At 69.1% G+C, this 23,015-nt stretch overlaps 2 protein-coding genes across 2 annotated transcripts; both read left to right on the top strand.

Moving 5' to 3' along the window:
* Positions 1 to 2,040: 2,040 nt before the first annotated feature.
* Positions 2,041 to 5,445, top strand: LOC135328071 (dromaiocalcin-1). Its single transcript, XM_064510247.1, has 5 exons — positions 2,041 to 2,164; positions 2,438 to 2,532; positions 2,649 to 2,789; positions 4,711 to 4,816; positions 5,225 to 5,445. Exons 1-5 carry the CDS (start codon positions 2,080 to 2,082, stop codon positions 5,290 to 5,292), a joined length of 495 nt encoding a protein of 164 aa, XP_064366317.1. The 5' UTR covers positions 2,041 to 2,079; the 3' UTR covers positions 5,293 to 5,445.
* A 10,807-nt stretch (positions 5,446 to 16,252) lies between these two features.
* LOC112996137 (dromaiocalcin-2) lies at positions 16,253 to 18,212 on the top strand. Its single transcript, XM_064505370.1, has 4 exons — positions 16,253 to 16,618; positions 17,355 to 17,588; positions 17,620 to 17,764; positions 18,046 to 18,212. Exons 1-4 carry the CDS (start codon positions 16,253 to 16,255, stop codon positions 18,111 to 18,113), a joined length of 813 nt encoding a protein of 270 aa, XP_064361440.1. The 3' UTR covers positions 18,114 to 18,212.
* The last annotated feature ends 4,803 nt before the right edge of the window (positions 18,213 to 23,015 follow it).

Below are 23,015 nucleotides of genomic sequence, written 5' to 3' on the forward strand. Positions count from 1 at the left end.
CGAGGCAGGTCTAAGCCCAGGCGCCACACAATCTCTTGGCGACGGAGCAATCTTTTGCAAATACGGTTAATTTGCCAGCTTCCCTGCAAGCCCCTGCGTTAAGGGATCCCAGCCCAGGTGCCGCCTCGTCCCGCTGAGCAGCCGGGCAGTGAGGGGCAGCCCCGGCTCCGGGGAGGCTGAGCCGCTGCACCCCCGGGCAGGAGCTGCCTGCCCCCTCCCAGCGCTCCGCTCTGCTCCCCTTCCTCCGCTTCCCGCACGGGCACCGTTCGCCCCACGAAGGGGCAGGTTTGCGGGCAGGTGACTGGGGGTGGCACCACGGAGTGCAGCGAATCCCCCCAGAGCAGGCACAGACAGTGGCCGTCACCTCGTGCCCTCGTCCCGCGGTCGCCCCGGGGGCTCTGTGCTCGGGATGCATCCTGCGCCGTGGGCTCTGTGCTTGGGATGCATCCTGCGCCGTGGGCTCTGTGCTCGGGATGCGTCCTGCGCCCCGGGGGCTCCCTGGGGCCCTGGTGCCGTGCGGGACGCAGGGCTCAGCAAGGCCCCCCCGAAGGCTGGCTCAGCCCCAGGGCCCGGAGGATCTTCTGGCTGGGAGCGGAGCCCCGTCTGTGTTTCTCTGCCAGGCTGGGCCGCGCCGGGTGGAGCCTCCCAGCTCCCGGGCGAGGGACGGGGAGCTGCTGATCCATGTCTGGAGCCTCATGGTCCTTAGCCCCACCAGCTCGCTCCCTTATCTGATTCCCTGAACAATGAGGCACAGAGCGCTGGCAGGTCCCCGGGGTGCTGCAGGCGTTAACCCCCTGCTCCAAGTGCTGGCAGGTCCCCGGGTGCTGCGGGGCGTTAACCCCCTGCTCCTCAGCGGCAGCCCCAGCTTCGGAGGGGAAACCATGTGCACAACATGTGGGCACCAGTGCGGTGGGGGTGGCTCCTCCCCAGCACCCCCAGGCTGTGCCCAGGTCTGTCCCCAAGTCTGTCCTGGGTCTGTGCCCAAGTCTGTCCTCGGTCTGTCCCAGGTCTGTCCCTAGGTCTGTCCCAGGTCTATGCCCAGGTCTGTCCTTAGGTCTGTCCCAGGTCTGTCCTTAGGTCTGTCCCAGGTCTATGCCCAGGTCTGTCCCTAGGTCTGTCCTGGGTCTGTGCCCAGGTCTGGCCCAGGTCTGTCCTGGGTCTGTCCCTAGGTCTGTCCCAGGTCATGTCCCCAGGTCTGTGCCCAGGTCTGTCCCAGGTTTATGCCCCGGCCTGTCCCTAGGTCTGTCCCAGGTCTGTCCCTAGGTCTGTCCTGGGTCTGTGCCCAGGTCCATGCCCAGGTCTGTCCCAGGTCATGTCCCCAGGTCTGTGCCCAGGTCTGTCCCAGGTCTGTCCCAGGTCTGTCCCCAGGTCCCTCCCTAGGTCTGTGCCCGGGTCGGTGCCCAGCCCGGGTGCCAGGCTCAGCGCAGGCCCCCCTTGCCCGGGGCTCCGGCGGGGCGGCCGGGTGGGAACCCGCGGGCTCGGGGCGACGGCTCTGCGCGGTGCCTGGGGCTGCACCGCAGCCGCGGCCCCCCCGGCCCTCGCTCCCACCGCCCGCGCCGAGCTCCCGCACCCAGCGCTGCCCGAGCCGTCGCGCACCTCTCCGCAGCGGTGAGCGGCACGTTTGCTCTTTCTCCTTGATTCCCGCTGTCCCTGGGCTTGGTCGGCCAGTACTTCCCTTCCTTTTTTTTTCGCTAAAAGCGTCGGAAACTGGGGCTGCCGAGGCGCGACGGCATCACAGCCGCGGCGACGGCGCTGCCCCGGGGCCCGTTCTTCCGCGACGGACCCCGGCCCCGAGCCGCCCCCCCCCCGCAGCCCCCCCCCCGCCCCGAGCCGCGGCCGCTGCCCGCGCTCCCGCCCGGCGGAGCTTCGCCCGGGGCAGCCGCGCGGGGGCGGCGGGGGCCCGGGGGGGCGGCGGGGGCCCCGGCGCCGCGGGCAGGGCCGGCCCCGCTTTGATGCCGCCGCCGCCGCGCTCCGCTCCGCGCCCCGGCCCGGCCCCCGCGGCGGCTATAAAGGCGGCGGGCGCGGGGGGCCGGGCGGCTCGGCGCTCGGCGTCTGCGCGCTCCGCGGCGGAGGGGCAGGATGAGGCTGCCCGCCCTGCTCGGCCTCGGCCTCGGCCTCGGCTTCTGCCTCCTCGGCTGCCGCGCCTTGCGCCCCGCGCTGCAAGGTGAGCCGCTGCCCGCCGCGGGGGGGGACGCCGGCGCCGCGCCGCCCCCGCTCTGCCCCCCGCCCGACGGCCCCTCGCCCCCTCCCGCGCCGGGCGGCCCGCAGCCCTGGGCCGGCGCCGGGGGCTCTCGGGGCCCCCGCGGCTGGCAGCGGCCGCCCGCGGAGCCGGCGCCGGGCCGCGAGCCGGGATCGCCGCCGCTGCTGCTCTCCCGGCCGCTGAGACCGCGCCGCCCGGGGCTGCCGCTGCCCGGCCCCGCTGCCTCTCCCCGAGCAGGGGTGCGAGCGAGCCCGTGCCCCAAGGGCTGGCTGGACTTCCGAGGGAACTGCTACGGCTATTTCCGCCACGAGCTGCCCTGGAGGAAGGCCCAGGTAAGACCCCCGCCCCGCGCCCCGTCCCCGTCCCCGTCCCCGTCCCGCAGCCGCCCTCGGTGCCGCCGGGCCGGGTGACCGAGGCAGGGACGCGGCTGCCCCTTGTCCCGCCGCAGGCGTGGTGCAGGGCCCTCCGAGACGGCTGCCACCTCGCCTCCATCCACTCCGCCGAGGAGCACAGAGCCATCGCCAGGTTCGTCTCCCAGTGCCAGCGCGGCGAGGAGGAGGAGAACGTCTGGATCGGCCTCCGCCAGCTGGTGAGCGCCCGGGGCCCCGTCCCCGCCGCGGCAGCCCCGGCGGCACCCCGGCATCTCCTGCCGCCGTCCGGGAGCCCCGCGCGCGGCTCCTGCTCGGACTGCGGCCCTGCATCCCCCGCTGCCCCCTCTGCGTCTGGGCAACATCTGCCCCGTGTCCGTGCCCACCTGCTGCACCCTCTGCATCTGGGCAACATCTGCCCTGTGTGTGTCCGTGCCCACCCGCTGCACCTCTGCATCTGGGCAACATCTGCCCCGTGTCCGTGCCCACCCGCTGCACCTCTGCATCTGGGCAACATCTGCCCCGTGTCCGTGCCCACCCGCTGCACCCTCTGCATCTGGGCAACATCTGCCCTGTCTGCGTCCGTGCCCACCTGCTGCACCCTCTGCATCTGGGCAACATCTGCCCCGTGTCCGTGCCCACCTGCTGCACCCTCTGCATCTGGGCAACATCTGCCCCATGTCCGTGCCCACTTGCTGCACCCTCTGCATCTGGGCAACATCTGCCCCGTGTCTGTGTCCACTCACTGCCCCCTCTGCATTTGGGCAACATCTGCTCTGCGTCTGTGCATCCCCTGCTGCACCCTCTGCATCTGGGCAACATCTGCCCCATGTCCGTGCCCACCTGCTGCACCCTCTGCATCTGGGCAACATCTGCCCTGTGTCTGTGTCCACCTGCTGCACCCTCTGCATCTGGGCAACATCTGCTCTGCGTCCCTGCATCCCCCGCTGCCCCCTCTGCATCTGGGCAACATCTGCCCCATGTCCGTGCCCACCCGCTGCCCCCTCTGCATCTGGGCAACATCTGCCCCATGTCCGTGCCCACCCGCTGCACCTCTGCATCTGGGCAACATCTGCCCTGTCTGTGTCCGTGCCCACCTGCTGCCCCCTCTGCATCTGTGCAACATCTGCACCGTGTCTGTGTCCACCCGCTGCCCCCTCTGCATCTGTGCAACATCTGCACCGTGTCTGTGTCCACCCGCTGCACCCTCTGCATCTGTGCAACATCTGCCCTGTGTCTGTGGCTACCTGCTGCACCCTCTGCATCTGGGCAACATCTGCTCTGCGGCCCTGCATCCCCCGCTGCCCCCTCTGCATCTGGGCAACATCTGCTCTGCGTCCCTGCATCCCCCGCTGCCCCCTCTGCATCTGGGCAACATCTGCCCCGTGTCCGTGCCCACCCGCTGCCCCCTCTGCATCTGGGCAACATCTGCCCCGTGTCCATGCCCACCTGCTGCACCCTCTGCATCTGGGCAACATCTGCCCCGTGTCCGTGCCCACCTGCTGCACCCTCTGCATCTGGGCAACATCTGCCCTGCGTCCGTGCCCACCTGCTGCACCTCTGCATCTGGGCAACATCTGCTCTGCAGCCCTGCATCCCCCGCTGCCCCCTCTGCATCTGGGCAACATCTGCCCTGTCTGTGTCCATGCCCACCCGCTGCCCCCTCTGCATCTGGGCAACATCTGCCCCGTGTCCGTGCCCACCCGCTGCCCCCTCTGCATCTGTGCAACATCTGCCCCGTGTCCAGGCCCACCTGCTGCACCTCTGCATCTGTGCAACATCTGCTCTGCGTCCCTGCATCCCCCGCTGCCCCCTCTGCATCTGGGCAACATCTGCCCCGTGTCCGTGCCCACCCGCTGCACCCTCTGCATCTGGGCAACATCTGCCCCGTGCCCGTGCCCACCCGCTGCACCTCTGCATCTGGGCAACATCTGCCCCGTGTCCGTGCCCACCCGCTGCACCTCTGCGTCTGTTCGTGTCTCCCCTGTTGCCGGTATCGGCGCGTGTCCCCTGCGCTGCCGCAGGCTGCCGGTTCCCCGCTGCCCCCCCCCCCCCCCCCCCGCCCAGCCCTGGGCCCTTCTCTCCTTCCCCTCGTGTTCTGCGCAACGTGTCTCCTTTCTTGCCCGTCTCCGCGGCCTCCAGGTCAAACTCTGGGCGTGGTCCGACGGGTCCAAGATGCGCTACTCTGCCTGGGACGACGACGAGTTCACGAAGGGGAACTACTGTGCGGCGCTGGAGGACTCCTCGGGTGAGCGGGGGGCGCGGAGCCCCGCGCGCCGGGAGGGGACCCCGGCAGCCCTCGGGGGACGCTCCCCGCCCCGCCGCGTCCCCGGGGCGGAGGGGGCAGGTCGGGGGGGCAGTTTGCTGCAGGACCGTCCCCCCGGGGCAGGGATGCTCCTGTGGCCTGCGGCCACGTGCGGGAGCGGCGGGGGGTCTCCTCCTGCCTCCCGCTCCGGCGGGCTCAGCTCTGGCGTGGGAGCGGGTTGCCGAGGGCTTTATCCAGCCGGGTCCTGAAAACCGGCAAGGACGGAACCGGCACGGCCTCCCGGAGCGCGACCGGGGCGCCCGGTCCCCGGGCCAGGCGGGGGGACGCGCTCGCCGAGAGGGCGGAGGGAAGGGTCCCGCGGCAGCGCTCGCCCCCCCTTTCTCTTGGCAGGTTTCTTGTCCTGGGAGGACGACTCGTGCGGCGAGAGGAACGCCTTCATCTGCAAATACGCGGCCTAGGGCGCGGGGCTGCCGCCGAGCTGCCCCCGCCCGCATGGCACCCCGAGCCCCCGTGCACCCCGCTCCCCCGGGCCCTGCGCCCCGCTCGCCCCTGCCTCCCGCCCGCTGCCGTCGCGCCGCCCCCCCCACGGCCCCGTGAACCGGCAATAAAGCCCCCAAAGCACGCCGTGGCACCCGCCTCTTCCTCCGGGCCGCGGCCCCCTCTGCCTGTCCTCAAGCAGGGCACGAAGGGACCCCGGGACGCTGCCCTGGGCTCCCTGTGGTCTCCCGGCGGCAGCAGCGGGTGAAGCGGGGGGGCGGCGTCTCCCCGGGCAGGGGTGCTGCGAGGCTGCGTTGTGCCGGGGGCTGCGTTTGGTCCGTCATGGGCGGTGCGGAGGGTGAGTGGCAAGGTGTCCCCATGGCCGGGGAGAGGAGTTTGTCTTGGCTAAACGAGGTGGAAAACTCCCAGTGCGGAAGAGAATTTATGGTAGTTTGGAAAAAAAAAACCACAGGGCAATTTCACCCTATTTTGCATGCAGCATGGGGATGTTCGTTTTGGAGAGCTTGGAAGAGGAAAGGGAAAACCGGAGGGATTTGATCAGTGGTTGATGCAGAGAGGTGGGGTTTTACTCAGTGGGCAGGGGAGAGATGCAGCTGTAAAACCCCTTGGACCAGCCCCAGCAGCCTGGGGAGGGGAGCGAGCTGGGGGAGGGGGGGGGCGCAGACCCCGGTAGCTCGCTGCACCCTCCGCCTGGGTTGGACCTGGCTGGGGAAACTGGGATGAAACGAGGCGGAGCTGCAGCTGTTTCCCAGGGAGCTGGGAAAGGGGATGCTGGAGACATCCCTGGCCCCATCGGCCCGGTGACCCGCTGCACCTCCGTAGCAGAGCCGGGACGGTTCTGCCCCCGGACCGCTGTGCCCAGGGCTCTGCCCCCCCCCCCCCCCCGGCTGCAAAGCCTGGATGCTCCCTGCGGAAACGCAGCACCCGGCTCGCCGGCAGCTGTGGGGTGTCGCGACGGGCGTCAGGGCCAGCGACCGGAAAGGGCCCGAGGGGTTTGGTTCCTGCTGAACCGTGCAGGGGATCAGCACAGGGGACACCAGGGCTGGGACCACGGGCGCAGGGACCCCGCATCAACCCTGGCAGCAGCTGGCACGGGAAAAGGGACACAGAAGAGCCCCACAATTCCTCGCCTGTGCTCACCGCAGGGGCAGGCACTGCAGGGGCGTGCGTGGGGGGCTGCGCACGGCGGGTGCGTTCGCTGCGGGTGGGTGCACCGTGGGGGTACGCGCTGCGGGTGCGGGCGTCGCAGGGGTGCTCACCAAGGGGGCACACACTGTAGGGCTGTGAGCTATGGATCGGGGCGCCGTGGGGCCACACACCGTGGGTCTGTGCACAATGGGCCCAAGCACCGTGTATGCATGCACCGTGGGTCCGTGCACCGTGGGTCCGTGCACCGTGGGTCCATGCACGCACCGTGGGTCCGTGTCCTGTGGGTCCATGCACACACCCGTGGGTCCGTGCACTGTGGGTCCGTGCACACACTGTGGGTCCGTGCACCGTGCATGCATGCACCATGAGTCCGTGTCCTGTGGGTCTGTGCATACACCGTGGGTCCGTGCACCGTGGGTCCGTGTCCTGTGGGTCCGTGCACCGTGGGTCCGTGCACGCACCGTGGGTCCGTGTCCTGTGGGTCCGTGCACCGTGGGTCCATGCACACACCCGTGGGTCCGTGTCCTGTGGGTCCATGCACACACCCGTGGGTCCGTGTCCTGTGGGTCCGTGCACCGTGGGTCCGTGCATGCACCGTGGGTCCGTGTCCTGTGGGTCCGTGCACCGTGGGTCCGTGCACACACCCGTGGGTCCGTGTCCTGTCGGTCCGTGCACCGTGGGTCCGTGCACGCACCCGTGGGTCCGTTTCCTGTGGGTCCGTGCACCGTGGGTCCGTGCACACACCCGTGGGTCCGTGTCCTGTGGGTCTGTGCACCATGGGTCTGTGCACACACCGTGGGTCCGTGCACCGTGGGTCCAGGCACACACCGTGGGTCCGTGCACCGCAGACCCACCTTGCAGGGGAATCAGCTCCTGGCCGCTGGCACCCAGCCCCAGCAGGGCCGAGGGGGGGACGGGGGGGGGCCGGGGTTGCTGTCTGCGGCAGGCCGTCGTGGCCCCCCGGGATGCAGCCGCCCTCACCCACGCAGGGCAGGGCCCGGGCAGGACCGCCGGCCCCAGCGGGAGCAGCCCCCGACCGCCGCCCAACCCCTGGGCTCTCCCAGCCCCGCGGCGGGGACCCCCATCGCCTCCCGCCCCCTCCCCTGCGCCCCGGGGCGAGGCAGCCGCCCCGGCCCGGGGGCTTCCAGCTCCAGCCCCTCCCCGCTCGGCGATCCCGGCGCTGCCAGGGAGAGCCCGCACGGGCCGGCCCTCGCGCCGCCTTCGCCCGCCAGAACGACGCCCGGGAAACTCTTGTCCCGCTCGTCAGCCGCAGCGCGCCCGGGTTCGCCTTGGCTGCGCCTGCAGCTCCCGCGCTGCTGAGGGAGCCCGGAGGAGCGTCCGAGAGGGAGGACGGGGGCGAGACGGGGCCAAGGAGTGTGGGAGAGGGAGGACAGGGGCGAGACGGGGCCAAGGAGTGTGGGAGAGGGAGGACGGGGCGAGACGGGGCCAAGGAGTGTGGGAGAGGGAGGACAGGGGCGAGACGGGGCCAAGGAGCAAGGGGGCAAGCACGGTGCACGCACGTGAACACACATGCATGCACACACACACACACACACACGCAAGCACGGTGCACGCACACGCACAGACGTGCATGCACACCATGCATGCACACACACACATGCACACGCAAGCACAGTGCACACACACACACACACACACACACACACACAGACGTGCATGCACACCATGCATGCACACACACACATGCACACGCAAGCGCAGTGCACGCACACACTGCATGCTCAGGCTGAGGTTTATTGCTGGCGGGGCGCGCGGGTGCCCGGCGGGTGTGGGGCAGACGGGGCCGGCGTTGGCGGTGCCGTGGGGCCGGTCAGTGTGGGGCAGGTCGGGCTCAGCCCTGGGCCCGGCGGGGAGCGGCGCCCGCCTGGAGCTGGCACTTGCAGACGAAGGGGAAGCGGGAGCTGCAGGGGCGGCGGTGCCAGTCCAGGAAATCCGTGGGGAGGGGTAGGGCACCGGGGGGCCGGGGCCGGGGCCAGGACGGACCCCTGGGGCCACCCGCCGCCCCCTCGGCCCGCTCCGGCGGCACCTGCGGCAGGGAGCCCCCGTCACCCCCCCCCCGCCCCCATCACCCCCCCATGTCCATCTCACTGCTCCAACCCCCTCCACCCCCCCCACCCCCCCATGTCCATCCCACTGCTCCAACCCCCTCCACCCCCCCACCCCCCATGTCCATCCCACTGCTCCAGCCCCACCTCCCCACCCCCCCACGTCCATCACACCACTCCAACCCCCCCACCCCACCTCCCCATCACCCCCCTGCACCCCCATCACCCCCTGTGTCCATCACACGTCCTCCACCCCAGTCACTGCCCTCCACCTCCCCTTCACCCCATCACACCCCCATCACACCCATCCACCCCCATCACACCCCCTCCGTGGCCATCACAACCCTCCACCCCCATCACAGCCCTTGACCTCCATCCCACCCCCTCCGTGTCCATCCCACCCCCTCCGTGTCCATCCCACCCCCTCCGTGCCTGTCGCCGCCCTTCAGCCCACCCCGCTCCCCCCACGTGAATCACACCCCCTCCCCACCGCCCCCGCGGCTCCGCACCGCGGCGCAGGACGTGTCCGTGTCCTCGCCGGGCTGCCCCAGGCCCAGCGCCCAAAGCTCGAGCTGGAGGCACCCACCACCGCCACGATCCTTGCATGCGCCGGCGCCAGGACCCCGGCAGCAGCACGGGACGGGGTGGGACGGAGGGCGGGCGGGGGGGTCGGGGACATGCGGGACCCCCCCGCTCCTTGTCGCGCAGCCCGATCCAGGCGGCCCATCTGCTGCGCCACGAAGTTGGCGCCCGCCTTGCGAGCCGGGGCTGCCCGGGGCTCGTCCCCCTCCGCGCTCACCCCCGCCTTCGCCCAGGTCTTCCCCCCGCTGAAGCACCCGCGGCAGTGTCCCCCGTAGCGCGGCCACCGCGGAGGGCAGGACGCGGCCCGCAGCTCTGCCCGTGCCCAGCCGCCGCGGCCGGCTCCCTCCTCCCCACTGCTGCCGCTTCCCGTTTGCTCCCTGCCCAGCTCCGTGCGCCCGGCCCGGCATCGTCCTGCAGCCCGGGCTCGCGGGCAGCCGCTCGCGTTTGCCATTTCCCTCTGAAATTCATGCCAGCCTCCGGCTTCATCCACCAGCTTTCAGGCTAATCCGACTGACCGGTTCACTTTGGAGATTCCAGACCCCTGAAAGACTTGTTTCCTCCCTGCACCTCGGCCAGGGACGAGGGGACGACGACACGGCACGGAAGATGCACGCTAGCCGTGGCCAGACCGCAGAAAAGCCTCCCCTGAGCGAACACTGCCGACGCGACGGCATCGGTTCCCGCCGGCGGCACACGGAGCTGCCGCATCAGCCCAGACACGGGTCTGGTCGGGGGTCCCAGCCCCAGATGGGCACGGCAGCCCCGGGGCTGGTCCCCAGGAGCGCGGCGGGACGCGGCGGCGGGACGCGGCGTGCAAAGGATGCGCGGAGCGGGCGGATGCTCGCGGGAGGTTTGCTGTCGCCGTGGCGGCGGCGGCCCGGCAGATGCGGCGGTGCACGGCGCTGCGGCCCGGCAGGGACGGGTCCGGCCTCGCAGACGAAGGGGTGGGCGTCACCGCAGGGCCTCCTGTCCCACGCCGGGTGCTCTGCGAGGACGGGCAGCGGCGCTGAGCGCGGCCCCGTGATGCCACCGCCCGCGCGGACGGGCCCCGGGGCGGCCCCGCGCCCACCTGCGACGGCCTCCAGCGCCACGCAGGGCTGCTGCCGCCGTGCGCGTCCCACGCCCGGTACCCCGGCCCGCTGCCGTCCGTCCACGTCCAGACGAGGCCCTGCGGGCACGGCGGCCTCAGCGAGCCGCAAGCCGGGGGGGGGACGGGGGGGCTCACCACCGTGACGTGCATCCCGACCCAGACGCGGTCCACGTCGTAGTGCTGCGAGCGGGACACGAGGTCGGCCACGGCGTAGCCAGGTGGGTGCCGGCGCCCAGCCGCCAGCAGAAGACCTGCAGCGGGGACGGCGCGTGACCGCGGTGGCACCGGGCTCAGACGTCCCCACCGGCCGGGCGCTGGGGCTGTGAGCACGGACGCGCCAGAACCGGGCAGCAAGGTCCTGCACTGGCAGCACCGCGGCCGGGCAGCTGCGCCCGCTGCACCCGCTGCACCCGCTGCACCCACTGCACCCGCTGCACCCACTGCATCCGCTGCGCCCACTGCATCCACTGCATCCGCTGCACCCGCTGCATCTGCTGCACCCACTGCATCCGCTGCATCTGCTGCGCCTGCTGCGCCCGCTGCACCCGCTGCACCCGCTGCACCTGCTGCACCCGCTGCACCCGCTGCACCCGCTGCACCCACTGCACCTGCTGCACCCACTGCACCTGCTGCATCTGCTGCACCCGCTGCACCCGCTGCACCCGCTGCACCTGCTGCATCTGCTGCACCCGCTGCACCCGCTGCACCCGCTGCACCCACTGCACCTGCTGCATCTGCTGCACCCGCTGCACCCGCTGCACCCGCTGCGCCCGCTGCGCCCACTGCACCCGCTGCACCCGCTGACGGCAGGTGCAAGGGGCACGTCTGCAGCTGCGGCTCAAGACGAGCCCCATGGCTGCGAGACGAGCCCCACGGCTGGGTGACAAGCCCCACAGCCGGGTGCTGAGCCCCACAGCTTGCTGCTGAGCCCCACAGCTGTGAGACGAGCCCCATGGCCAGGTGACAAGCCCCACGGCTGGGCAACGAGTGCCATGGCCAGGTGATGAGATCCACAGCTGGGTGGCAAGCCCCACAGCTGGGTGATGAGCCCCACGGCCAGGTGCTGAGCCCCATGGCTGCATGGACGAGCCCCATGGCCAGGTGATGAGCTCCACAGCTGTGAGAGGAGCCCCACGGCTGGGTGATGAGCCCCACAGCTGGGCGATGAGCCCCATGACCAGGTGATGAGTCCCGTGGCTGTGAGACAAGCCCCACAGTCAGATGATGAGCCCCACAGCCAGATGATGAGCCCCACGGCTAGGTGATGAGCTCCACGGCCAAGCGACGAGCCCCATGGCTGGGCAATGACCCCATGGCCAGTGACAAGCCCTATGGCCGGGTGCTGAACCCCATGGCGGAGCAACAAGCCCCACAGCCAGGCAATGAGCCCCATAGCCAGCTGCCTGCCCCGCTGCCACCTGCGCCATCATGCCAGGGCCCCACACACCCCCGGGTTGAGAAAGCCGCGGTCCGGAGCGGGAAGCTCCCGGAAAGCTCGGGAGCGAGGCAGCCGTGCACCCGGCACCCTGCACCCCCCGCCCCAGCCGTCCCACTGCCGTCCCTCACCTCGGCCTCCCGCCAGGGCAGCTCCCCGGGGAAGAAGCCGTAGCAGCTGCCGTCCTCGTGCTGCTCCAGCCCGGGGTGGCAGCTCCCCTCCGCCCCTGGCGGCACCGGCACAGCGAGGGCACGGGCTGGCCTGCATGGCCGGGACCCCCTCCGTCCCCCCCGCCCCGGGGGGGGCTCCAGCCCCCCGGTGCCCACCGCCCCACTGCAGCCGTGCCGTCGAGGCGTTGCGGCACGGGACGCCGGGGTGGGACGGAGCCTCCCGAGGCGTCGTGCAAGGCAGCCGTGACGTGGGGAGACCCGGCGGGACGTGGGGTGCTGCGGGGTGCCGTGGGGCCCGTGCACCCAGTGGGCTGCGGCGTGGGGGCAGGCGTCTCCGGGCACAGAGGGGTGAGAAAGCCGGTGACAGCCGCGGGGACGGTGTGGACCCGGCAGGGAGGTGCTCCCGCGCCCCACTGCTCTCGGCCCCAGGGAGCCCCGTGCAGCCTGGGCAGTCGACACTGGACCGGTGCGAGGGCACCTGGGGGGGATGAGCCCCCCCCCCGGCATGGGGCACCCAGTGGGGCTGAACCCTCCTGTCCCCCCCCCCCAGCATGGGGCACCCAGTGGTGCTGAGACACCCCCCCCCGGCATGGGGCACCCAGAGGTGCTGAGCCCCATCGCAGGCCCTGCCAGCGCCGGCCGGGTGGGACGCGGGTGGCTGGGGGGGGGGGGCGGCCGTTCTGCCCCCGCGGGGCCAGCGGTGCCGGTGGCCCCGTCCCACGTCCCGGCACAGCCCAGCGCGGCGGCCGGCCGGCACTCACCGCTCGGGGCTGGGCTGCGGAGCAGGGCGCCGAGGAAGACGAGGGTGAAGCACGTGCCGGATCCCATGGCCTCCTCCACCTGCAGAGGAGCAAGGACGAGGCCGTGGCGTCCCGGGGACCCCCGCGGCCCCCTCCACCGCCGCCTGCTCCGCGCGGGTCCCTGCAGCGGTGGCAGGAACCTGCTGATGCAAGCAAGCTGGGGGCGAGGGGAAGCCTTCCTCCACGGCCGCTCCAGCAGCGCAGCCTGCGCTCGGAGCAGCCGCGGGATTTCTATCCCCGGAGGTTTGCGAGTCCCAACTGGACAAGCAGCAGCTCGATGTGGGTGTGCGGCCCGAGGCTGCGCCGAGCGGGCGGCTGGAGCCGAGCCCGTGCGGGGACCAAGCCCAGGCAGCACCGGCACAGCGCGCTCCGGCCCTGCGTCCCCGCTGCACGGGACGGCTGGGATGGCTGGAGCATCCCGTCCCAAGGGGGGGGGGGGGGGGGGAGCCTTGCTTGCACCCTGCCCGTGCCACGCAGCGTTTGCTGCTGCCCAGCTGGTTGCTCCCACCCGAGGGGCCCCCTGCTCCCGCACGCCTGGGCCCCTCTGCACCGCGTGCCCGTGCACTGGGCGGCATCGCAGGGGGGGCTGCGCCCCGTGTCCTGCGCTCGTCTCCCACCATCCCGTGCTGCGGCACCCACCCTGGTGCTGTCGCCTTCTGCCCCCCCCCCCCGCCAAAACCTCCCCCATGGCGGGGCAGCAGGGCCGTGCACCCCGTCTCCGTGCCCGAAACACGCCGCTCCTCCCAGGGCGGGGGGCAGCGGGGCGCGGAAGGCCCCCCCCCCCCCGTGGCGGCGGCAGCCCCGGCGGGCGGTGCAGGCCTGGCTCGCTGCACAGCGGCAGCGTTTGATCCGGCGCCGTGAATCGCTCCCGAGCAATTTGCACGGCAGACGGCTCCGCGCGGCTCGCCGGGTGCCCGGGGCCGGCCTACGCCAGAGAGCACCGCGCCGATGCCACGTCGCCCCGGGCGAGCGGCCGGCCGTGGCCCCGTGCCAGGGCTGAGCGCGGCACCCCGCTCGTGCAGCCGGACCCCGGGCCTGGCCCCGGTGTGGGGCAGCCCCCGGTGCCCCCAGCCCCACGGCACCCCGGCACAAGGCTCCCTGCGGAGGACCCGTCCTGTCCCCAGGGCCGGGGCGGTGGCACAGCAGAGCGTGCCGTGCCGTGCCGTGCTGCACCGTGCCGTGCCGTGCCGTGCCATGCCATGCTGCACCGTGCCATGTTGCACCGTCGTGCCATGTCGTGCCGTGCTGTACCGTGCCATGCTGTGCCGTGCCATGTCGTGCCGTGCTGTGTTGCACCGTGCCGTGCCGGCATGCGTGGGTGCCCGCTGCTGGCAGTGCCTGCGGCAGCTCCCGGGAAGGCGCCGGGGGAGCGTGTCCAGGACAATCCCTTCTCCGGGGGCGGCTCTGCCCTCGCCGGGCCTGCCGGACCAGTTCTCCTCGGAGCCGCCCCGTCCGCAGGCTCTGCCATCCTACAGACTCAGCTAACTGCGTTTTCCTGGTGCCAGGGATCGGAAACGCCGGGGTCTTCCGGAGAGGCGAGGGCAGCACGAGAGCCACTCATCCGGCCTCGAGGAGATCTGACCTCCCCCCCAAAATGTCCTTACACGCAGCTAATGCAGTTGCAAGAGCTGACTGCGAGCTGAGGGATCGTTTTCCCCGATAACCAGTTTAGGATGCTGCCTGGAGAGCGTCGGGCACCTTGCAACGACTGGCCGGCACCTGCGGCGGTGCCGGGAGCACAGCTCTGCCGGGAGCCGAGCTGGGCCGGGAGCCGGGAGACCTGCCGGTGTGCAGGTGACGGCCGGGAGCTGCAGCAGTGCCGGGAACTTGTCTTGACCCCGCACCAGGCAGCACCAGGAGCCGGGAAACCCACCGGTGTGCAGGTGACGGCCGGGAGCCGCGGCAGGTGCAGGATGCAGGATGCGGGATGCAGATGTGGGATGCAAGATGCAGGATGCGGGATGCAGGATGCAGGTGCAGGATGTGGGATGCGAGATGCAGGATGCCGATGCCCCGCTGCAGCGTGGGACCCCACTGGGGCCCTTTGCACCACGGCAAACCCCCGGCAGGTGCCGGGCCGGGTCCCCCAGCCTGGTGTCCTGCGGACCCCCCGCTCTGCCCACCCGGAGCCGGGGCTGCCCCACGGCTGGACACGTGCCATTGGTGCCGGGGAGGCGCGTGGCACGGGCGCTCGCTCGGCGCTGGCAGCGATTCGTGGGACGCACTTGGCCGCGGCATGCGGGCGCCTGACGCACACGGCCTGGCGCGGGACCGGCGGGAGCTGCGGGGCACCGAGCCCGTCCGGCCCCCCGGGACGCGCAGGGAGCCAGGGCCGTGCCCACAGCCGCCCCATCAAAGGCTGGAAGCGCCGCGTGCGTCGATGGGCGCTGCGGGCGCGGGAGCCCTGTTTGCTCTGGGGCAGGGATGACATTTCGGAGCGCTCGCGGCGCCTGGCTGCCCACCCCTCCCCGGCCGCACAGGGATAAAACCCGCCGCGGCGATCAGGCGCTCCCGGACCGCCGAAGCGAGCGCCCGTGCTGTGCCGGCCGCCCCGGGACCGCAGGTGAGTCGGCGCCCGCTCCTGCTCCCGCTCCCGCTCCGGTGCTGCCGCGGGGCCCGCAGGCTCGGCGGGCGCTGCCCAGGGGCCCCCCTGCCCCAGCCCCGGAGCCGCAGCAGCCCGGGAGCCCCTGCCCCCCGCGCCGTGCACCCGGCACCCCACACCCTGCACCCCATATTCTGCACCCCACAGCCTGCACCCCTGCACTGTGCACCCCAAACCCCTGTATCCCGAACCCTGCACCCCACACCCTGCATCCTGCACCCTGCACTGGGCACCCAGCACCCTTTGTATCCCAACACCCTGTGCCCCACGCCCTGCACCTGGCACTGCTCACCTCGCATCCCCCATCCTTGTAACCCAAGACCCTGCACCCGGCATCCTGCACCCCACATCCTGCACCCCTGCACCAGGCACCCTGCACCCTGGTAGCCCTCATCCTGTATTCATGCACCTTGCACCCTGCATCCCTGCGCCCCACCCCCTGCCTTCATGCACCCTGCGCCTTGTGTCCTGCACCCCATGCACTGCCCCCCTGCCCCCCTCAGACTGCAGCCCCGCACCCCTTTGTGCGTCCTTCACCCCTGCATCCCACTGCCTGCGCTGCGCCGATGCGCCCTGCACCTCGCACCCTGCACGCTGCTCCCTGCGTCCCTGCACCCCACACCCGCACCCCACACCCTGCACGCTGCTCCCTGCGTCCCTGCACCCCACACCCGCACCCCACACCCTGCACGCTGCTCCCCTGTGCCCTGCGTCCCTGCGCTACACATTCGCACCCCACATCCGGCATGCTGCTCCCTCCGTCCCTGCACCGCACACTCACACCCCACACCCTGCACGCTGCACCCCACGCTCTGCCCCCCCGCCCCACGCCCTGCTCCCCAGAAAGGGAGAGCTGCACTTCCCACGCCCCTGCACGGGGATGCTCTCACCTCCTGATGGCCGGCATTCACCTCGGCATCTCACCTCTGCTCCTGCGCACGTTGTCAGAGCACCCTGGGCCCCCCAGGCCATGACCACGGGCTGCCCTGCACCCAACACCCACCTTACCAGGCTTGGCACCCCCCCATGCCCCCACGGTGCCGGGCTGGGTGCCCCCCCACCCCGGGATGCCAGAGGAGCAGCCGCCTGCCCGGCCCTGCCGTGCTGTGTCCCCAGGGAAGCAGAAGATGGGCTGGAGGACGTGCTGGGGCTTCGGCCTTCTCGGCGGCCTGCTGCTCGTGCCCTTGCTGCAAGGTGAGCGCCCGCCCGGCGCTGCCGGCCCCGGGTTTCGGGGGGGACGGGGCAGCCCTGCCGCTGCCCCCGGGCTCACGGCGTCCCCCACGCTGCCCCTCTGCAGGAGAGGAGGAGATCGGCTGCACCAGCGGCTGGGTGCCCTTCGACGGGCGATGCTACGGCTTCTTCCCCCAGGAGCTGAGCTGGAGGAGAGCCGAGGTGAGGGGCCGGGGGGGCCCGCGGCCGGGGGGGGGCCCTCACGAGGGACAGCTTTGGCCCCACGTGTCCCCAGCTCTGAGAGCGGCACCCTGGAGCAGCCCAGCAGAAACACGTGTGCATGTGCATGTCTGTGCACGTCTGCATGCACGTGTGTGTGCACGTCTGCATGCATGTGTGCGTGCACATGTGTGTGCGCACATCCGCAAGCATGTGTGTGTGTGTGCATGTCTGCATGCACGTGTGTGTGCACGCATGTGTGTGCACATCTGCATGCCCATGCGTGTGCACATCTGCATGCCCGTGTGTGTGCACATCTGCATGCCCATGCGTGTGCACATCTGCATGCCCGTGCGTGTGCGCATGCAGAAACAGCCCCGGCTGCGGCGCAGCGAGCACCCGTGGGAGCGCGGTGGGACGTGGCCTTTGCCGAGAGGCAGCAGGGCCGGGAGCTGGGGTCTCCAGGCGGCCCCCGGGCTTCCACCTGGGTCCCGGCGCGCTCCAGGATGGAGTCCCCCGGCCAGGGAGCCTCTCCGAGGAGGTGACCGCCGCGGGCTGGAGCAGCTGGCACGGCCGTGCCCGGGTGGGAAAGGCAGCTCCCTCCAAGCAGAGCGTCCGTCCGCCCCACGCCAGCCGTGCCGGGCTGCGAGGAGGAGCGGGGTGAGGCCGAGGCCAGCCCCGGTGCCGGTCCCCGGGGCCTGCCGTGCCCGTTGGCGTCACGCTGCCCTTCCTGCCGCAGAGCTTCTGCCAGAGGCTGGGGGCCAGGACCCACCTGGTCTCCATCCACAACGAGGAGGAGCACCAGGCCATCATCAGCATGCTGGCCTCCTCCCAGCCCTACAGCGACAGCGAGGAGCAGGAGGCCAACGGCGACGTCTGGATCGGCCTCCGCCTCTCCCTGGTGAGTGCCTGCCGTCGCCCGCGGCCCGGGCACGGGGAGCCGCACCGCCGCGGCCCGCTCCTGCCGGCGCCTTCCCGGCTCTCCGTGCCCCCGAGCCCGGCAGCGCCCCGGCACCGGCGCCCCATCCCCTCCCGCCCCGCAGAGGCGCCTCTGGGAGTGGTCGGACGGCACCAAGCTGGACTACGGCTCCTGGTACAGGGACGTCTTGCCGCGGCGGAGAGCCTGTGCGGCGCTGGAGGACACGGCGGGTGAGCGAAGGGCTGCGCGGGCTCCCGCCGGAGCAGGCGGCACACGCGTGTGCATGCACGCCCGCACGTGCGCACGCATAGGCACTCCCGCATGCGCACAGAGATGTACCTGCACGCACATGCATGCACGCACGCGCGCGCACACGTGCATGCATGCACACACACTCCTGTGCATGCACATACGCACACGTGTGCACGCACACACACACGCACGTGCACACGCGGGCGCACCACCGGGCAGGGGGCCGGCCGGAGGCTCAGGGCCCTTCTCTCCTTTCCAGACTTTGCCAGCTGGGACGTGGAGCTCTGCAGCGACAGGAAGCCCTTCATCTGCGCCTACCGCACCTAGGGCAGCCGCCGCCGGCCCCCGGCCCGCGCCGCGGCCCCCCGCGCCCCCGGCCCACCAGCCCCGTCTCCATCCCGCGCAAACCCTCGCGGCCGGTGGCCGGCAGTAAACGTCTCCCAGTACTCAGCCTCGTCTGCTCGTCCCTCGTCCCGCGGCCTCTCGGGGACACGGGGGCCTTGTCCTCCCGGGCCGGGGAACCTGCGTTGGTGCCCGTCAAACCCGGCGGTGCCGTGAAGCTGCTGGCACGGCAGCACGGGGTGGCTGCACCCGCCCGCGGGGCTCACACGCACGCGGTGCCCGGGCTCTGCTGCACGCACCGAGCCCGTCTCCCGAAAGAGGGACTTCCCTGTCCCTGAGCCCCCGGGAAACGCAGCCGCGGCCCCGGCACAGCCACGCAGGCTGCAGGGCAGGGCAGGGCCCCGGGCGCGGGGGGGGGTCCCTCTGCGAGCCGCGGCGTCCCTGTGCGAGCCCGGGACGCGGCAGAGCCCCGGCGCGTGGTCACGGCCGGGCTGATGCATGGCCACGGAGGATGCGTCCCCGTGCCGAGCCGGTTCCCTTTGCTCGGAAAGGGGCTCCGTGGCCCCTGGCCGCCCCAGGACACGAACGCTGGCGAGTGCGGGACGGGGAACGGTGCGTGGGAGGGCCGGCTCCTGCACCGGGGTGGCTGGGGGGCAGCTGAGCGGGCCTCGCCCTACGTCCCGTGGGAGCCCCGTGGCCCCCGGGGACCCCCATTGCCCCAACAGACCCCCAAGGACCCGGGGGACCCCCATTGCCCCAATAGACCCCCATGGCCTCAGGGGATCCCCACGGCCCCTCTGGGCCCCCATTGCCCCAGCAGGACCCCACGGCTCCCATGGGACCCCCATGGCTCCAACAGACCCTCACTGCCCCATCAGGATCCCCACGGTCCTGGTGGGATCCCATAGCAGGCATGGGACCCCCATGGCTCCAACAGACCCTCACTGCCCCATCAGGATCCCCACGGTCCTGGTGGGATCCCATAGCACACATGGGACCCCCATGCCTCCAACAGACCCTCACTGCCCCATGAGGATCCCCACGGTCCTGGTGGGATCCCATAGCACACATGGGACCACCATGGACCAAGGGACAAGAGCCCCTTTGGCCCCAGCAGAACCCCAATGGCTCCAGCAGGACATCCATGGTCCCGGCAGGATCCCATGGTCCCGGCAGGATCCCACGGATCCCCATGGCCCCAGCAGACCCCACAGCCCCCAGGGCCCCCCCCCCCATGGCCCCAGCATACCGCCGTGGGACCGCGTGCCCCCAGGGGACCCACCTCTCCCGCGGTGCCTCCAGGCCCCGTGGGGCAGGGTCCCTACGGCGGGGCAGCCCCGCTCGCCCCTGCAGCCCCGGGCCCGCTGCTGCGTGTCCCCGCACGTGGCTGGGCAGCGTCCCGGTGCCACAGTCCAGCACGCTCTGACCAGGCTTTCTTAGCTATTCCGCACGCAGGAGGGTGCGATGCTAAATACGAAAGTTTTCTTGGCCGGTGTGCGATGTTGCACGGGATTTTTGCTTTAGCAGAGTGACACAGCGACTCACTGACGTCCAGTACAGGTGCAAGTTACACTCAGCAAAACAGCAACTGCAATGTACAGTCCCACTGCAACACCAGCGTGGTTCCTCCCTCATCCTGAGCTCCATGGGCACCTCGCCCTGGCCCGTCTCCTCCGAGCCTTCCTCCGCCGCAGGGGCTGTTGGCCGGTCACCTTCCACCCCTCGGCTCAGGGCAACATTTACGACTTCTGGTGTCTCACGTGAACTTAACACAGTCATCGTATGCGTGAGCAGCTCTCTTCCCTGTGCGCAGTGAGGCTAAGAACACATATATGTGTGAAACCGGTAATTTACAGCGGGTCGGTATGTGACTTAACCTGAGCCAATGTTTCGTTCATGTGTACTATTCGATTTCTAAGACAGCAGCTCAAGCGCAAGGTTACAGTAAATGACCACACAGTGACTACTAACAGTATGAGCGTGGGGGTGACACTCGCTGCAGCACTTTGATGGCTTCTGGTGATGGCTTGTTTAGCTGACTCAACTTCCCACAAAAGGATCCCCATTTACAGGGATTCATGGATTCACTCTTCCGTAGCTGTTGTTTCAGTAATCCGTCCCACCTTGCTGCTATCCCATCGCAGGATTTAAAAAAACATTAAAGGTAAATTAAAACCAAAAACACAAACAAAAACCCCCACCCACACATGAAAACAGAGTTCAACTCTGCATGAGAGGAAAACACAATTTGTGTTCAGAGCTTCTCTCCTTCCACGCTCACGATAATCGAAGCAGCTTTTCTAGATAAAAGTGCCTTCAGTGCTGCTCTGGTCTTACAGTGCTTCCTAGAAAAACAACACGGAATGAAAACTTGCAGGTTTCAGTGCCGCTTCTTTAATACAATGTTTCCTGAAAAGAAAACAGGAATTTAAAACTTGGCTGAAGATGGGAAAAAATAGTCCATCCTTCATGGCAGCACAATTAATAGAGCAGACAGAAGTGTTGTTAACTGATTTCTTACACCGCAAGGCTTCAAAAGCAAGGTAATCAGTTTGAAGTCCTTTACACGCATTTAGCAGAGCTGTCGGCGTAAGAGCTCTGAATCGCTCAGTATTCCCCATGTACGAATCAAGGTATATTAACCGCAACCAAATTCTGAGAAGCCTAAGTCAAAAGGAAACCTGAAGAATATTTAATCCTTCTGATTTTTCCATACCAAGGAAGTAACCTTAGCCTTTCGACAGATTTTTTTTTGAGAGATTGCACACTCAGGAGCTTTATTTGCTACTTTCACAAACAGCAAAAGTCCCCGTCAATCCTTCCCAGCCTCTTGCAACCAGCTGAAAGTAGCTCTGAGAATCCTACAGACACGCCACAAACATCTTCGAAAGAGGGAAGATGCGACTGTGAAAACGGATCAAGTTGAAGCCGTTACGTGGTTGGTGGGAACGGTGCATTAAGAGGGTTATGAGTTCCGACAGTAGCGTTTCAGCATCCAATACTACATACAAAAGGTCTGTGAGTGGCAGCACTGCTGCATGCAAGGCATTTTAGGGATGATGCCAACAGCTCACGGCTGAACCTAATGCAATGCTGAGGGCGAACAGCAGCAATGTCCTGCATTTTAAGGTTCCTTACCGCTGAAGCCGTGGCCGCTGGGATGGTGCAGACATCTGCAGAGCTTCCGCAACGACGGGTGCAGCGGGAAGAGCAAGCCGCTCCCACGCTTGGGGAACGACGGGCCGTACAGCCAACGTCAGCGTGCCGAAGGAAAGAGGTGGCTTCCCGCAGCCAGTCCTCACTCGGTGGCCCAGTCCCGAAGGCGGGCGGCCACTCGCGGTCCTCCTCACCGGCTTGCCGGGGGCTTGGGCTCTCAGCAAGAAGCTCTGCTTGAAGCAGCGCTGCTTGCTGCTGGCAGTCCGATACCCCAACGCGGGATTCACCAAATGGCAACATTTCAAGAAATTCGTCCAATGCTTCTTGCCCAGACGCTGCGCTACGATGCCAGACTCATGTTGCTTTGCCCCAAAAAAGTCTGGTCAAAACCCTTCTCCTTTTGTTCATTATCTCACAGCCAATGTGGACAAATTCAGCAGCTGTACGAGCTTGATCCACAGAGGTCCGAAATCCAGGGAAGCAGCCGTGCGGAGCGGCACGGCAGGGAAATGACCACGGTACCTGGCACCCGCTGTGACTATCACACTTTGCCCCGACCGCGAGGCCGGCCAGGGTCCGTGTCAGAGTCCAGGGCTCCCTGACCCTGTTCCCTTAGATATCACTCACATGGGGGGGTTAATGTTTAATATAAAAGTTTACTCTGAAGGTATGTGATGTTGCGTGGGACTTTTGGTTTAGCAGAGTGATACAGCAATGTACTGAAATCACAATACCAGTGTAAGTTGCACTTAGCAAAATACAGCAATTGCAATACACAGTTCGGTCACACCACCAGTGTGGTTCCCATCACCCGTCTCTATAACACGCCCAACGTTAGGATGCTGGGCATCCCCAGGCGCTGGGAAGGAATAGGTGGGTTGAAGCCAGCTCAGGACCATTGCTCTCTCTGAAATCCCTCTGTTAGTTGTTCAGGTTTTATATTGTGTTGGGCTGAGCCACGTCTACGCTCCCCCCAGGCCGGTCTGGCTATCTCGGGGAGAAACATTTGCACTGCTCGTCTAAACCAAAGGCCACCCTCTGCTCCGCTTCGTGTGCAGACGTGGTCAATGAGTCACATCCTGCATTACTCCTGAGCTCCATGGGCACCTCGCCCTCATCTGTCTCCTCTGAGACTTCTCCCACTGTGGGGCTTTATTGGCCGGTCACACCCGGCACCGCGTCCCCGCACGCGGCTGGGGAGCATCCCGGCACTGCATCCCTGCATCACTGCACACGGCTGCGGAGCATCCCGGCACTGCATCACTGCACACGGCAGCAGAGCGTCCTGGCACTGCATCACTGCATCACCGCACACGGCTGGGGAGCATCCTGGCACTGCATCACTGCATGCAGCTGGGCAGCGTCCCATCACCGCATCACTGCACGCGGCTGGGGAGCATCCCGGCACTGCATCACTGCATCACTGCACACAGCAGCAGAGCGTCCCAGCACTGCATCACTGCATCACTGCACACATCAGCAGTGTCCCGGGCTGCAACAGCCCTGCCTGGGCTGGAAAGGCCACGAGGGTGCTGGGTTCCTGGTCCCTGCACAGGGGCGGTTCGGGGGGTCCCAGCCTGCAGAGTGCCGCCGGGGGGGTCATGGCCATAGTCGGTCAGGCCCTGCCCAGCCCCGGGCCACCATCGCCCTGCCCCGAGCCAGGGCTGCAAGCGCAGGGCTGCCGCGGGTTTGTTGTCCTCGGTGCCATAGTAACTGGCTGGCGAGGGAAGG

The sequence above is a fragment of the Dromaius novaehollandiae genome, chromosome 1 (genome assembly GCF_036370855.1).
Source record: "Dromaius novaehollandiae isolate bDroNov1 chromosome 1, bDroNov1.hap1, whole genome shotgun sequence".
Taxonomy (NCBI): domain Eukaryota; kingdom Metazoa; phylum Chordata; class Aves; order Casuariiformes; family Dromaiidae; genus Dromaius; species Dromaius novaehollandiae.

Excerpts from the sequence above, each read along its gene's own strand:
- LOC135328071 (XM_064510247.1), top strand. The coding sequence starts at position 2,080 with ATGAGGCTGCCCGCCCTGCTCGGCCTCGGCCTCGGCCTCGGCTTCTGC. Across the intron at positions 2,790-4,710 it reads GGATCGGCCTCCGCCAGCTG|GTCAAACTCTGGGCGTGGTC; the intron begins GTGAGCGCCCGG and ends CGCGGCCTCCAG. Across the intron at positions 4,817-5,224 it reads GGCGCTGGAGGACTCCTCGG|GTTTCTTGTCCTGGGAGGAC; the intron begins GTGAGCGGGGGG and ends TTCTCTTGGCAG.
- LOC112996137 (XM_064505370.1), top strand. The coding sequence starts at position 16,253 with ATGCCCCCACGGTGCCGGGCTGGGTGCCCCCCCACCCCGGGATGCCAG. Across the intron at positions 17,589-17,619 it reads GCCCGCTCCTGCCGGCGCCT|CGCCCCGGCACCGGCGCCCC; the intron begins TCCCGGCTCTCC and ends CGAGCCCGGCAG. Across the intron at positions 17,765-18,045 it reads GGCGCTGGAGGACACGGCGG|ACTTTGCCAGCTGGGACGTG; the intron begins GTGAGCGAAGGG and ends TCTCCTTTCCAG.